The following is a 14,990-nucleotide window of genomic DNA, read 5'->3' as shown; positions in this document are numbered from 1 at the left end:
CTTCATTCCGCATTCCAAGGCCAAATTTGCCTGTTACTCCAGGTGTTTCTTGACTTCCTACTTTTGCATTCCAGTCCCCTAGAATGAAAAGGACATCTTTTTTGGGTGTTAGTTCTAAAAGGTCTTGTAGGTCTTCATAGAACCGTTCAACTTCAGTTACTTCAGTGTTACTGGTTGGGGCATAGACTTGGATAACTGTGATATTGAATGGTTTGCCTTGGAGATGAACAGAGATCATTCTGTCATTTTTGAGATTGCATCCAAGTACTGCATTTCAGACTCTTTTGTTGACCATGATGGCTACTCCATTTCTTCTGAGGGATTCCTGCCTGCAGTAGTACATCTAATGGTCATCTGAGTTAAATTCACCCATTCCAGTCCATTTTAGTTTGCTGATTCCTAGAATGTCAACATTCACCCTTGCCATCTCTTGTTTGACCACTTCCAATTTGCCTTGATTCATGGACCTGACATTCCAGGTTCCTATGCAATATTGCTCTTTACAGCATCAGACCTTGCTTCTATCACCAGTCACATCCACAACTGGGTATTGTTTTTGCTTTGGCTCCATCCCTTCATTCTGGAGTTATTTCTCCACTGATCTCCAGTAGCATATTGGGCACCTAATGACCTGGGGAGTTCCTCTTTTGGTATCCTATCATTTTGCCTGTTCATACTGTTCATGGGGTTCTCAAGGCAAGAGTACTGAAGTGGCTTGGCATTCCCTTCTCCAGTGGACCACATTCTGTCAGACCTCTCCACCATGACACATCTATCTTGGTTTGCCCTGCAGGCATGGCTTGGTTTCACTGAGTTAGACAAGGCTGTGGTCCTAGTGTGATTAGATTGACTAGTTTTTTGTGAGTATGGTTTCAGTGTGTCTGCCCTCTGATGCCCTCTTGCAACACTTACCATCTTACTCGGGTTTCTCTTATCTTGGGCGTGGGGTATCTCTTCAAGCCTGCTCTAGCAAAGCACAGCCGCTCCTCCTTACCTTGGATGATGGGTATCTCCTTACTGCCACCGTTCCTGACCTTCAACATGGGATAGCTCCTCTAGGCCTTCCTGTGCCTGCGTAGCCACCATTCCTCGGGTTGCTCCTCTCGGCCTCCGGCCCTGGCCTTGGGTGTGGGTGGCTCCTCCCAGCTGCCACCCCTTGCCTTGGGCTCAGCCTAGAGTACCAGGCTGCAACGGCACAGGAACGGCCGAGAGGAGCTACCCTGCGTCCGAGGTCAGTGGCAGCAAGGAGGAGACACCCCGTGTCCAAGGCCAGTGGCGGCCGGGAGGAGACACCCCGCGTCCAAGGCCAGTGGCGGCTGGGAGGAGACACCCCGCGTCCGAGGCCAGTGGCGGCCGGGAAGAGACACCCCGCATCCGAGGTCAGGGGTGGCGGTGAGAGGAGCTACCCCGCGTCCGAGGACAGTGGCTGCCGGGAGGAGACACCCCGTGTCCGAGGTCAGGGGCAGTGACTCAAACTCTACTATCTTACAAATAAGGAAATCTGTAACCAGAGAATTTCAAAAGAAGCCAGTTCAAATGACAACTGTGAGAAAAAGGAAAAACAAGTACTTTACATTGGGAGTCAACCAGTCAAACAGTCTTTTTATGTCAGGAGAAAAATGTGTTGGGGGCAGGCATAAACCCCCCTCTAAGAACAACGAAGAGATTATTTAGGAAACAGAAAAAGTACACGGGAAGGCATCCTGACGAGCAAACACTCTGACAGATGTTGGATGTGTTTTCATTTTTTTATTAGAGAAGTTGGAAGTTTAATTTCAGTATTGATGGTAACATAATTCTCTGTTTTACTCAGAGGAACACACAGAATCAATCTGTACAAGCATATACAACAATCCGGTTGGTGGTTGGTGCCCTACATCAGTGATCTGATTAGTTCTCGAGTGCAGTTTCCATGCGCTCCTCTGGGTGTTGGGGCACAGCTCCATCCCAGGAGGGACTTTCCCATGCACTGTCTGCAACACAACTACAACAGGCTTAACGACCATGCAGATTAACACTGTAGCAAATTGTTTTGATATTTAACAGACATAAAAAGATTATTTCCTGATATGAAATTCTGAAAATCTGCATAAATATTTTTTGTGTAAAATTAAATTAGTTATGTATTTTTTTTTGAAACTAGAACTTGAAGTATCAAGAATGCCCACATAGTTCATATACACATATATATAGACTTTTCATTATGCTAAAAGTCTTGAGAGTCAAATTATATTCTGTGCCATACAGTTACTTAACCAGTATTTATTTGCATTAGGTTAACTGTGTACGGGTTAGTCATAATCGGTGCTTGTGTATCATGCAAAGATAGTTCTAATATTCCTGTTCACTAATCTTGTCACGTGGCAATACTTAACATGATTTTGCTCTCTGACAGTGTGAATTAGGAGCATAAATACTTTTTACATGGTCACATTTACAAACAGTTGCCAATAACCACTTCACAATCTTCATGGTGTAAGAGTGAGCTGTAGTAATCTAGGGTCAGCAGAAGCAATTCCTAGGAAGCAATGTCAGATGTCAGCTTCTTAAACGTGCCTGAGAGTTCTCCTTGTGAGCACAGCGGGTTTTGGCACAAGGACACCGTTCTATTTTTCTATTGTTCTAACCGTTTCCGTGACTGGTATAGGAAGTTAGCTTTGTATGGCATGGTGGAGACATGGCACTTACTGATGAGGTAACTCATGTAGAAAAATCCCCCCAGTTGCTGTCTAGCAGATCACCACTGCTGCTATTAATCTGCAGACAGTTTCCTCCCCCCACCCCAGTGCATGTGCTTGCTATGACATGGCTAATGCACTACTTTTGCTGCTGCTCAAACATGTCTTAACGCATCACAAAGCAGAGTTTTTAACACCAAGCTCATTTACTTGTGACGATATTTTCTGGCAAACATGTTGAAGTGGTATGATCAACAGGTAAACTCTGACTTACTGGAGTCGCAGTTTGGGGGGATTTGTAACTACTTTTGGTTGAGCAAGGAAATTTAGTATTCAGAATGTTTAAGAGAAGTAAGTCTCTGTGGTTTCAGGTGACATTTTGTCTACATGGAAAGGAAACGCAGAAGACATCAGCTTTCCTCCATGGAATCTGTGTTCAGAAGCTGGGGACTGCTCTTTGATGTGGTGGTTCTGTGGGTTCAGTTTGTGTCCTGGAGTTTCACACAACTGTTGCTGGTCTGCGGTCCATCTCGGCTTCCAATTTCACCATCTGCTGCATCTCCTTCGCCTGTAACGTCAGAAACAAGACCTTACATGTTGAAATCCTCTCCTGAAGACATGCAGCAAAACCCCACCTCTCTTTTCCCTCGAATTTGATGCTTGTCACTGTGTCCTGGGTACTTAAAAGTGTGGTCCACAGACCAGCAGCATCAGCATTGCCTGGGATCTTGTGGGAAATGCAGGATCTGGGACTCCACCCCCACCCTACTGACCCAGAGTCTGCATTTTAGTAAGATCCCCAGGGAAGTTTTATGCATGTTAAAGTCTGGGAAGGAATAGTCCACACAGTACCAGGAAAACAACTGGAAAAGAAGCTACACCTGAAACTTGTAGATCACGTCATTTCTAACTGTTTGATTTAGTTTCCACAGACTGACATGCCTTGATGGTGTGTAGATAATTTGATCACTTTTAGAATAAGCATTGCTTATGTACAATTTATTCCTCAAATAGCTTGAAAGTTAATGAAAAGTGACTGTCTAAGAATCTCACGGATGGGAAAGCTTGGGTGGAAGTCTATCACGTTAGACTGGTTGGAGTATGCTGCGGGCAGAACGTCACATGCATACATAGGGTTCTTGGAAGGCTACTGTGCAAAAAAATCTCCTTACAGGCTCTGACTTCTCTGGAGCAATTCAGCTTTTACAGTCTACCCCAGGAAGTAAGCTACAGTGAATTGAATCTCATGAATTAAAGCTGTCAAGAAGACAACCAGCTGATTTGAGAGGTGGAAAGGTGTCTGATGGGGACAGGTTCTGGTGACAAGTCACTGCCTGGCAATATAGGGAAAAATCAATTGTTTCATTTTAAGCTTTACTTTCAAACCATGTGCCTTTTTTCAAACCCAACACATGTATCTTTTGGAGAAAAAGCATTCCTGTCCTCTTTTGGTGACACATCACTTTGAAATAAAGGACATTTAAAAATGGAAACATGGATATATAAAGATATAACTTGGAGGAGGACCCTGATGAGCTCTGATGTTACTATTCGTGTTGACTTAGGTATTCCAACTAAATGGAAGGTCAGTGGGAGGATTTAGTCAACTCTGCCGATCATACTATGAGCATCAAAATATACCAAATGAAGTTTTGCTATGAAATTAGTTTAACCCACAGACCACAGAGTGATCTCCTTCTTATTGTTATTTTTAGACTGTGGCTTTAAATTCCATTTTGGTGAGGATGGATATAAAAACACCAAATATAGTAACTTTCTGCTTACATTTGGGATGGATGGCTCCCACTCCCCAGATCTTTTTTTTTAATGCCTGAAACCTACTAATGCTCTAATAGAAAAATGAAGAAATGGAGAAAATACACGAACATGAAACTATGACACAAACAGTATTTATAAGAGATGACAGTGAAATATCAGCACTGGAAATTAAATATTTTGTGTTCAGTAAATAGTAATAAAGGATTCCCTCTGCTTCTTTCCCTCTAGCATTAAGGACAATATTGAACATGGTGTAGAGAGAAGGATCCTATTAACAGTACAGGAGGATTCCAAGAGCCAGGTTCTCATATGAGCAGGGTGACCACTCATGCTCACTTGTTAGGATGGTTCCAATTCATGCCTATGGTCCTGGCTATTATGAACAACATCCCCTTTCACTTTCAAAGCTATTCTGTTTGAATGATAAATTATATGGTTACCGTATGTATAAGGGGTGATTAGGTTTCCTGGCAGACTGGTTCTAACAGAAAGCATGACAAGAGTCTTTGTACAATGATGCTGGATAATGTGTTTGCATGCAGACCATAACTCTCTGTTACTAAAAACCACCAATCAACTTTTACTGGGTACTTTAAAAATTAATGGCAGTCATATTAATGTTTGTGAAAGATCTGTCTCTGTGACCCAGTTTCAGCTGTGATTGATCCAAAGGACCACCGTATATCACTTTTTCCAGTGACTGGGTATGTCTTCATCAGCATGAGATTCCTAGGTCTGCGACTGGAAAGGATGCTAAAATGCCATCAGAAATAATTCTCTCAAGACGCTGGGCATTTCAGTTTGAATTGTACATCAGAAATCCAAGCATCAAATAGTCAAACTTTTCAATCAAACCCTTGCGATCTTAACTAGTCAAGAGCAGATGTGAATCATCAAAGCAGCGAGAATACGAGCGCAGTTGAGCAGGAAGGCAATATCTTGCTTATCAGAATTTTCAGTCCTACCTTGAGTTTGGGACACTGCATGACAGGATTTCAAAAGCTGTTTGTACAAAAATAGTAATGTCAAAATTGAGTCATACATACAAAACAAAGAAAATAAATGAATACTGAAGTGAATTTGAAAAATGAATGCAAAACCATATACAGAAAAGCAAAAGGCTAAGGATAAAACATGTATAGAACCATAAGCAACAAACTTACCCCAGGCTGATCTCAACAGAAACAAAAGAACAAAAGCGACCAATGCCTCTCAGCCCAGACTGCAGCTCTCCCATGGGGTGAGACCCTCACCTCTCCTCATTACATGACATGACTGATGACAAAACCAACTCTTAAAACTTGAGTATGACAGTAATGGAGCATTTCATGTTTGAAATGGTGCATGTCAAGACAGATGAGCTCATGTATGGCTGGGAGGTCTATGGGAAATGGTAGGGAAAAAAAAAATCCCCATCCTTTGGAGTTTTAAATGAATACTTGCCAACCAAGCAGGCAAAGCCATTCGAAATGACATAGGAGGTTAGGATCCAGAATCAGGACCCAGATAGGTTGAAACCTGAGTTGTTTCTGCCAGTGCCTCAGCACTGTCTAACTAATGAAGTAGATGATTCCAGGCTTTGCTTTGGGGCAACCAGGAAAATTTATAGGATAAGGGTTATAGGGAAGCAGGAAGAAACTTTAAAGGGAGATATTATTGCAGAATGTTAAAATTAATTTATTTTATTATTTTTTTTAAAGTCTTGAGGTTTAATAGCAGTTTGCGAGATTGTTATACAAGTTTGGGATTGTCTGGAGACAGGAAACTGTTTCCTGTCAATGAAATTTTGAATTGAGTTGCTTCAGTCGTGTCTGACTCTTTGTGACTCCAATCGACTGTAGCCCACCAGGCTCCTCTGTCATGGGATTCCCCAGGCAAAAATACTGGAGTGGGTTGCCATGCCCTTCTCCAGGGCATCTTCCTGACCCAGGGATCAAACCCGGGTCTCCGACATCACAGGCGGATTCTTAACCACTCAGCCACCCAATAGGATATAGGGGGAGCTCTCCAAATGGTTCCAGACCTCACCTAATATGAGGCAAGAAACAGAGCTGCAGCATCTTTGGCACTGCGCCAAGACAGTGTTGAACCACAGGTAGTAACTGAATTGAGAGGTATTCAATCTGTAAACTTCCCCCTCCAAAAGTACACTAGAAAATCTCTGGGACTGAATTTGTTACAGAATGGGCCATATTTATAAAGCAAAGCTTAACACAGAAATTCAAGTCCAAATTGCACACTTGCTGGAAGCATCAATATACCTTGAATTTCTTTTCATGGAATCTCATTACATCTTCACCAAATCTGAAGCCTTCTTACATTCTTTCCTAAGATTCTATGACTCAAAGTATCAGGTGTGGGTGGTAGGCATTACCTGCGACCCCTTGAAAGGCATTATATGAATTTCAGAAACAAGAAGAAGTCACTATCCTCCCAATATCAATACTGTTATCATTAATCCAATATTTCAGTGTAAAATCTCTGGTGTGATTTGAGTTACACATGTATTAGGATAAAAGGCCAAAGTGATTTTAAAACTGTGTACTTTAGCTCTGAAACTAAAAACACTAGGTATTCTCTAGCTCAGATATATACCACTATTGTAATGATGAGCAATTTTTAGCACATTTATATTCTTTAGTCAAACTTGTTGCTAAGCAACACAGTGATTTCTAAGTAGTTTCTTAATTTAGTTAACTGACACAGAGCTGCAGCTTACCTTCACTGTGCCTTCTTTAAGGCATCCTTATCCCCACCCAGTACTGAGTCACTGAAGAGGATTCTAATGTTTAGAAATAGCAGCTATTCCCTTATCCATCCCTCACCCTCCAGAAACACTTTCTGAGAAATGGCTTTGACAGCAAAAAATGATAGGTAACTTGTACTAGAAGGTGCTGTATCTAGGGATTGGTCAAATGAGTGGGACCTGTGGGACAATAAACACTTATTGTCCGCCTTGGAGATCTGTGGACTATTCATGAATAGAAGCATTTGGCTGGAAAAGAAATGGGAAACATAACTTAGAAGAATGCTGATGAATAAAACTTCTATCAACCAAAAAGTAAAGGACATGAAACCAGAAGTTGGATTTATTTGTTACTCAATTGCAATACAAAAAACAAACCCTGATTTTATCGTTTTGTTTTACTTTCTCAAAGGTACTTTTTAGTCTAATTTCCAGTTAAGTTTTCTTCAATGGAAGCCATTTACTCTTAAAAAAAAAAAACCTTAAATAGGATTACTTTATATGTGAAAGGGAACAGGAAAGAATAATGCAGGACAAGTACGGGTTTCAGAACTTCTTTACAGCTTCTAGACTGGAGTAAATTGCCTGGAAATAATAACTTCCAAACCAGCTACACCTGAAGAGGTGTATTTGGACTGAGATAGGCTGAAATTTTAACTGCTACTGAGGGTCATTGTGCCATAGAAGCTAGAGGTATTTCCTTCCAATTGAAATGAGACTGTGGATGGCCAGTGGGCTGTAGCCCAACTATCTGAACTCCATTTGAGGCAAATACACATTCATCTTGATGTTGGTATATGCCTGACAGCTACTGAATAGTTGGATTTTGGAGACCTCTTTTTATTTGTGTATATTTTAATTTAGTGTTTAACACTAAGAGTATGGTATCCACTCACATTCAGTGGTTTGTAGAATTATGGCAGTTCATGCAATTAGGTTTGGCTTGGAAGTCCTGAGAAGGTTTTATAATTTCATTTTTAGATTGAGGTTGAAAGTAGGTGGTTTCTCATTTGCTTTTAAATACAATATCACTTGTCTCTAGGGTACAAGTGATATAACTTCACATAAAAATGGAGAAGTAACTTATAATCTGTTTTCTCCTCCTCTCAGGAATGTCCTTTTTAAAATCCCCATCATCTAATCAAATTTTGATGCTTTTTTTCTCCACAGCCACATTCCTCTCCCACTTCAAAAAAAGTACTTTCTGTTCTTTTTGGATGAAAAGGGCAAAGCACAGTAATGGCACCAAATTTTTCTAGCCACGTTCCTACGTCACTACGCAGGCTGCTAGCTTCAGCAGGAGGGTCACTGTGGGCCATGGCATTTGCCTCCTGGATCTGGTTGGCTGCCTACATCTTTTTACGCTTTTTAAGTGAAATACCTGCTCATTCTGTTTCTCTAGGAATTCGAGGTGCTCCAGCTGGACTTTTTTCAACTGATCCATTTCTTTGGACTGCTTCATGGCGAGCTGCAAAGCAAAACAAAACACTTCAGATCAACTTTGGGTTGTAACCTTAAAACTTATGGATGAGGGTTGGTAGTTTGCAGTTTAAGAGAAGGATATAAAAATAATTTAAAAAAGAAGAAAGAAAATAGCCTGAAAACTGGGAGAATTTAAACCCCATAATTTTTGCTGGTAAGATAGTTGCTGCCAAAATCTTAGAAAAGAAAAGAGTATTTGTGCATGATTAAAATTTGGCTTCATTTTCTGTATAAAATAGTACCAAATAATTACCTTATAGGTTTTAGTGAGAGATTAGCTTTCAGGGAGAAGAGAAGAGAAGTTAGAATATTTAGCATACAGAAAAATCAAATTAGGCAAATCAGCTAGAAGTCTGAAATCTAAGCATGAGCTACTATTTAGTTTTTTTCAAAGGAAAAGTACTAAGAAAATTATGATACTTACTCTCTTTCTTTCTTCCAGAAACTTTTTAGTGTTGCTGCTATTTAACTCCCTGACTCTCCTAAAAGCAAAGGTACAAACAACAGTTGGTATGTCACTGGATGGAATTAATTGATATTAAGTAAGAAAAATTCATATTTCATTTAATTATTTGGATGAGATTATACTTCCTCTTCCTAATGTTTTGAGGAATTTTGAAATATACAATGTACAGAGAAAAAGACACAAAACATCTGTGTATCCATCACTCAGACTAGTCAATATTAATAAGTTTTACCACCCTTGTCTCATATTTTTAAAGGAAATAAAAGTGTTGCAAATATAAACAAAGCCCCCTTTGTATTTTTTCTGGACTCCATTTCCCCTCTTTCTCTCTCTCCAGAGGTAACCACTTTCTGAATTTTGGTGTTCCCATCAATCAAGATAGGCAGAAGAAACATCAACAGCCTCAGGTATGCAGATGATACCACTCTAATGGCAAAGCAAAGAGGAACTAAAGAGCCTCTTAATGAGGGTGAAGGAGGAGAGTGAAAGAGCTGGCTTAAAGCTATATACTAAAAAAAGATCATGGCATCCAGCCCACTACTTCACACCAAATAGAAGGCGGAAAAGTGGAAACTGACGGATTTCCTCTTCTTGGGCTCTAAAATCACTAAGGATGGTGACTGCAGTCATGAAGTCAGAAGACAGTTGACTGCTTCTTGGCAGGAAAGCTATGACAAACCTAGACAGTGGGTTAAAAAGCAGAGACAATACTCTGCCGACAAAGGTCTGTTTAGTCAAGGCTATGGTTTTCCCAGTGGTCAGTTACGGCTGTGAGAGCTGGCCCATAAAGAAGGCAGAACACCAAAGAATTGATGCCTTCCAACTGTGGTGCTGGAGACGATTCCTTGGACAGCAAGGAGATCAAACCAGTCAATCTTACGGGAAATCAACCTGAATAATCTTTGGAAGGACTGATGCTGAAGCTGAAGCTCCATTTTTTTGGTCACCTGATATGAACTCATTGGAAAAGTCCCTGATGCTGGGAAAGATTGAGGGCAGAAGGAGAAGAAGGCATCAGAGGATGAGGTGGCTGGATGGTATCACCGATGCAAGGGACATGAACTCGGGCAAACTTTGGGAGATCGTGAACAGGGAGGCCTGGCGTGCTGCAGTCCATGGGGTCACAAAGAGTCAAACACAACTGGGTGACTGAACAATAACAAATCTGTGTTTTAACATTTTTATTACATATAGATATATCCGTATGTAATATACACAAATGTTTCTTAAACTTTCATATGCATACAAATCACCTCTATCATACATGCGTACATATATACATCCTGTATCACACATATACACAACAACCTCTACTCTTTGTGACCCCAAGAATCGCAGCACGCTAGGCCTCCTTGTCCATCACCAACTCCCGGAGTTGACTCAAACTCGTGTCCAATATATATATGTAAATAATTTTGTATGGCTTCCAAATTAACCTGCTAACATATTCTGTGTTTCTTTTGATAACTTGTCACTTAGATTTATGATTCAGAGATATAACCATGTTTCAAATAAGTCCATTATTTTCACCAGCTGTATGGATTTTTCCATTTATGGAAAATTTTGACTACAATATTTCATTTTGCCTTTAATAACAAGTATGGTTTTATTTGCCAACCATGCACAATGGTCTGGTGCATAGGGTCTTGCAATGCTTGGCACATTGTCTGTCTGTTGGCTAAATAAATAAAGTGTAGGACTTATCTTCTTGTGTATATGAGCAAAGGTTTCTGCAGGGGGTAAACCTAGGCTTGCAGGTTGGTAGGGAATGAATAACTTCATCTTTATTCCAAAGTACTTGTCCCAATTTGCATTCCCATCCACGGTATCTGGGTGCTACCCTTTGTCCATATCTTTGTCCACTCTTTAACTATCAGAGATTTCCTTTTTTGCAAGTTGGTTGGTTTTCTAAAATGGCATCATGCTGTTGCTGCAACTCACATTTCCTAGATTACTGGTGAGGTAGAGTGTTTTTCAAGCCTGAATAGGCTTATAACTGCTTGAGTTTTTGTAATAGTTATAGGTCTATTCAGGTTTTCTCTTTCTTTTACAGCCAGTTTGTATATTTTAGTTTTTTTTAAGCAATTGTCCATTTCATTTGAGTTTTCAGATTCATTTGCAGTATTGTTTACAGTCTTGGTTTTCAAAAATATTTACTTCAGTATCTTCAGTTATTTCTCTTTTCATGTCTAATACTACTAATTCGAGTTTTCTCCTTCTTCTTGATCAGGCTTGCTGGAGGTTCACTTATTTATTCTTTTTCCAAATAACAAGCTTTTGGTGTTACTCTCCATTGATTTTTGTTTTCTATTTCAATACTTTTGCTTCTTAAACTTTTACTTCTTCCCATCTGAGATCTTTGGGTTCAGTTTATTTCTCTAATTTTATGCCCTCTTTGAGCATTTTGCTCATTAATTTTCATTAAATATATATATATATATATATAGCTAGGCTATAATTTTCACTGTAAATATCATTTTAAGATCTATTCTCTTAGCGACTTTGAAGTATGTAATACTGTATTGTGAAAAATAGTCACCATGCTGAAGTTAGATCCCTAAGGCTTATTAATCTTATAACTGCAAGTTTGTACCTTTTAACTAACATCTCCCCATTTCCCTACCCCTACCTAAACCTTGGTAATCACTAATCTACCCTGTTTATATGAATTTGGCCTTCTTTAGGGTCCACAAATAGATAGTATTTTTCTTTCTCTGATTTATTTCACTTAGCATAATGTTCTCAGAGATCCATGTTGTCCCAAATAGCAGTATTTGCTCCTTCTAATGGAAAAATATTTCATTGTATATGCATCTCAAGCTTTCTTTAACCATTCACTCAGACACTTCGGCTGTCTGCTGTCTTGGCTGTTGTGAATAGTCCTGTGATGAACATGGGGATGCAGACAGCTCTTGCAGACAGTGTTTTCATTTCTTTCGGATCTATATCCAGAAGTGGAATCACTGGATCAAATGGTAGTTCTATTTTTAATTTTTTGAGGAACCCTCTCTGTATTACTTCCCACAGTGGCACTGCCAGATCACAAACCCACCAACAGTGCACAAGGGTTCCCTTTTCTCCACATCCTGGCCAATACATCTTATCTACTGAATTTTTGATAATAGCCATTCTAACAGATGTTGAAGTCATATCTTATTGTGGTTTTAATTTGCATTCCGTGGTGATGAGTGATGTTGAGCACCTTTTCACATAGGTGTTGGCCATCTGCATGTCTTCTTTAGAAAAATGTCTTTTTTTTTTTTTTTTTTGTCTTTTGAAAAGTGTCTATTTTCGGTCCTCTGCCCACTTAAAATTTTTTTTCCCAAACATTTAAAAAATTTATCTATTTATTTATGGCTGAGCCAGGCCTTCGTTGTGGCATGTGGGCTCTCACTACTTGCAGCGAGCAGGGGCTGCTCTCGTTGCAGTGCAGGGGCTTCTTGTTGCGGTGGCTTCTCTTGCAGGAGGCACAGGCTCTAGGGTGCACGGGCTTCTGTAGTTGTAGAATACCAGCTTAGTTGCCTTGAAGCATATGGATTCTATCCAGACCAGGGATCGAACTCATGTCCCCTACATTGGCAGGCAGACTCTTAACCACTGGACAACCAATGAAGTTCCTATGCCCACTTGTAAAATCAGATTTGTTTTTGCTGTTGGTTTATGTGAATTACTTACATATTGTGAATATTAATCTATTACCTGTCATATGTTTGCAAATATTTTCTCCCATTTGGGAGGCCACCTCTTTATTTTGCTGATTATTTATTTCTCTTTCTGTGTACTTGGCTACCTCTGACAAACTGATAAAGTGCATTGTCACTCTGTTAAAATATAATGCCATTTATGTTGAAATATCTTCTTAGACACAGACAGAAGTGTTTTTCAGCTTCTGCATGTCTTTCTTAGCTCTCTGATAATAAATATCTAATTTTATTTCTCAGTGGTTTGACAAGATGGATACACACAATATATGTTACCTTAAAAAAGGTAACTATTTGGCATAGAGAAATTATTTTTTAAAAAACAAGTCTTTGGTAGATGTTTTGGAATCACCTAACTGAGAGGAGCTACCCCTCACCCAAGGTCAGGGGCGGCGGCCAAGGGGAGCTACCCTGTGCCCGAGGTCAGGGGAGGTGGCTGAGAGGAGCTATCCCACGTCCAAGGAGTGGTAGCTGCACAGGGCAGGAGGGCTGAGAGGAGCTACTCCACGTTCAAGGTCAGGAGGGGCAGCCGTGAGGAGATACCCTTCATCCAAGGTAAGAGAAACCCAAGTAAGATGGTAAGTGTTGCAAGAGGGCATCAGAGAGCCGACACACTGAACCCATAATTACAGAAAACTAGCCAATCTGATCACACGGACCACAGCCTTGTCTAACTCAATGAAAATAAGCCATGCTGCATGGGGCCACCCAAGACAAGCGGGTCATGGTGGAGAGGTCGGACAGAATGTGGTCCACTGGAAAGGGAATGGTAAGCCACTTCAGTATTCTTGCCTTGGAGAATACCCGATGAACAGTATGAAAAGACAAAATGATAGGATATGAAAGAGGAACTCCCCAGGTCAGTAGGTGCCCAATATGCTACTGGAGATCAGTGAAGAAATAACTCTAGAAAGAATGAAGGGATGGAGCCAAAGCAAAAACAATACCCAGTTGTGGATGTGACTGGTGATAGAAGCAAGGTCTGATGCTGTAAAGAGCAATGTTGCATAGGATCCTGGAATGTCAGGTCCATGAATCAAGGCAAATTGGAAGTGGTCAAACAGGAGATGGCAAGAGTGAACATCGACATTCTAGGATTCAGCGAACTAAAATGGACTGGAATGGGTGAATATAACTCAGATGACCATTACATCTACTACTGTGGACAGGAATCCCTTAGAAGAAATGGAGTAGCCATCATGATCAACAAAAGAGTCCAAAAGGCAGTGCTTGGATGCAATCTCAAAAAGAACAGAATGATCTCTGTTCATTTCCAAGGCAAACCATTCAATATCACAGTAATCCAAGTCGATGCCCCAACCAGTATTGCTGAAGAAGCTGAAGTTGAACGGTTCTATGAAGACCTACAAGACCTTTTAGAACTAACACTGAAAATAGATGTCCTTTTCATTATAGGGGACTAGAATGCAAGGGTAGGAAGTCAAGAAACACCTGGGGTAACAGGCAAATTTGGCCTTGGAATACAGAATGAATTAGGGCAAAGACTAATAGAGTTTTGCCAAGAGAACATACTGGTCACAGCAAACACCCTCGTCCAACAACACAAGAGAAGACTCTACACATGGACATCACCAGATGGTCAACACCGAAATCAGATTGATTATATTCTTTGCAGCCAAAGATGGAGTCAGTCAGCAAAAACACGATGGGGAGCTGACTGTGGCTCAGATCATGAGCTCCTTATTGCCAAATTCAGACTTAAATTGAAGAAAGTAGGGAAAACCATTAGACCATTCAGGTATGACCTAAATCAAATCCCTTATGATTATACAGTGGAAGTGAGAAATAGATTTAAGGGCCTAGACCTGATAGACAGAGTGCCTGATGAACTATGGACGGAGGTTTGTGACACTGTACAGGAGACAGGGATCAGGACCATCCCCATGGAAAAGAAATGCAAAAAAGCAAAATGGCTGTCTGGGGAGGCCTTACAAATAGCCGTGAAAAGAAGAGAAATGAAAAGCAAAGGAGAAAGGGAAGATATAAGCATCTGAATGCAGAGTTCCAGAGAATAGCAAGGAGAGATAAGAAAGCCTTCCTCAGGGATCAATGCAAAGAAATAGAGGAAAACAACAGAACGGGAAAGACTAGAGATCGCGTCAAGAAAATTAGAGACA

At 40.5% G+C, this 14,990-nt stretch overlaps 1 protein-coding gene across 1 annotated transcript in view; it reads right to left on the bottom strand.

Moving 5' to 3' along the window:
• Positions 1-2,963: 2,963 nt before the first annotated feature.
• PLCB4 (phospholipase C beta 4) overlaps positions 2,964-14,990 on the bottom strand; it is a 291,829-nt gene continuing 279,802 nt past the window's right edge. The window contains exons 35-38 of the mRNA XM_052650707.1: positions 9,110-9,167; positions 8,585-8,671; positions 5,423-5,459; positions 2,964-3,246 (exon numbers count right to left, since the gene is read on the bottom strand). Of these exons, the coding sequence (XP_052506667.1) occupies positions 3,158-3,246; positions 5,423-5,459; positions 8,585-8,671; positions 9,110-9,167 (271 nt within the window). The 3' untranslated portion in view covers positions 2,964-3,157. The remainder of the gene's footprint in view (positions 3,247-5,422; positions 5,460-8,584; positions 8,672-9,109; positions 9,168-14,990) is intronic.

Source organism: Budorcas taxicolor, chromosome 13 (assembly GCF_023091745.1).
Source record: "Budorcas taxicolor isolate Tak-1 chromosome 13, Takin1.1, whole genome shotgun sequence".
Taxonomy (NCBI): Eukaryota; Metazoa; Chordata; class Mammalia; order Artiodactyla; family Bovidae; genus Budorcas; species Budorcas taxicolor.
The sequence above is the reverse complement of the archived record's forward strand: the minus strand, read 5'-3'. Positions and strand labels throughout refer to the sequence as shown.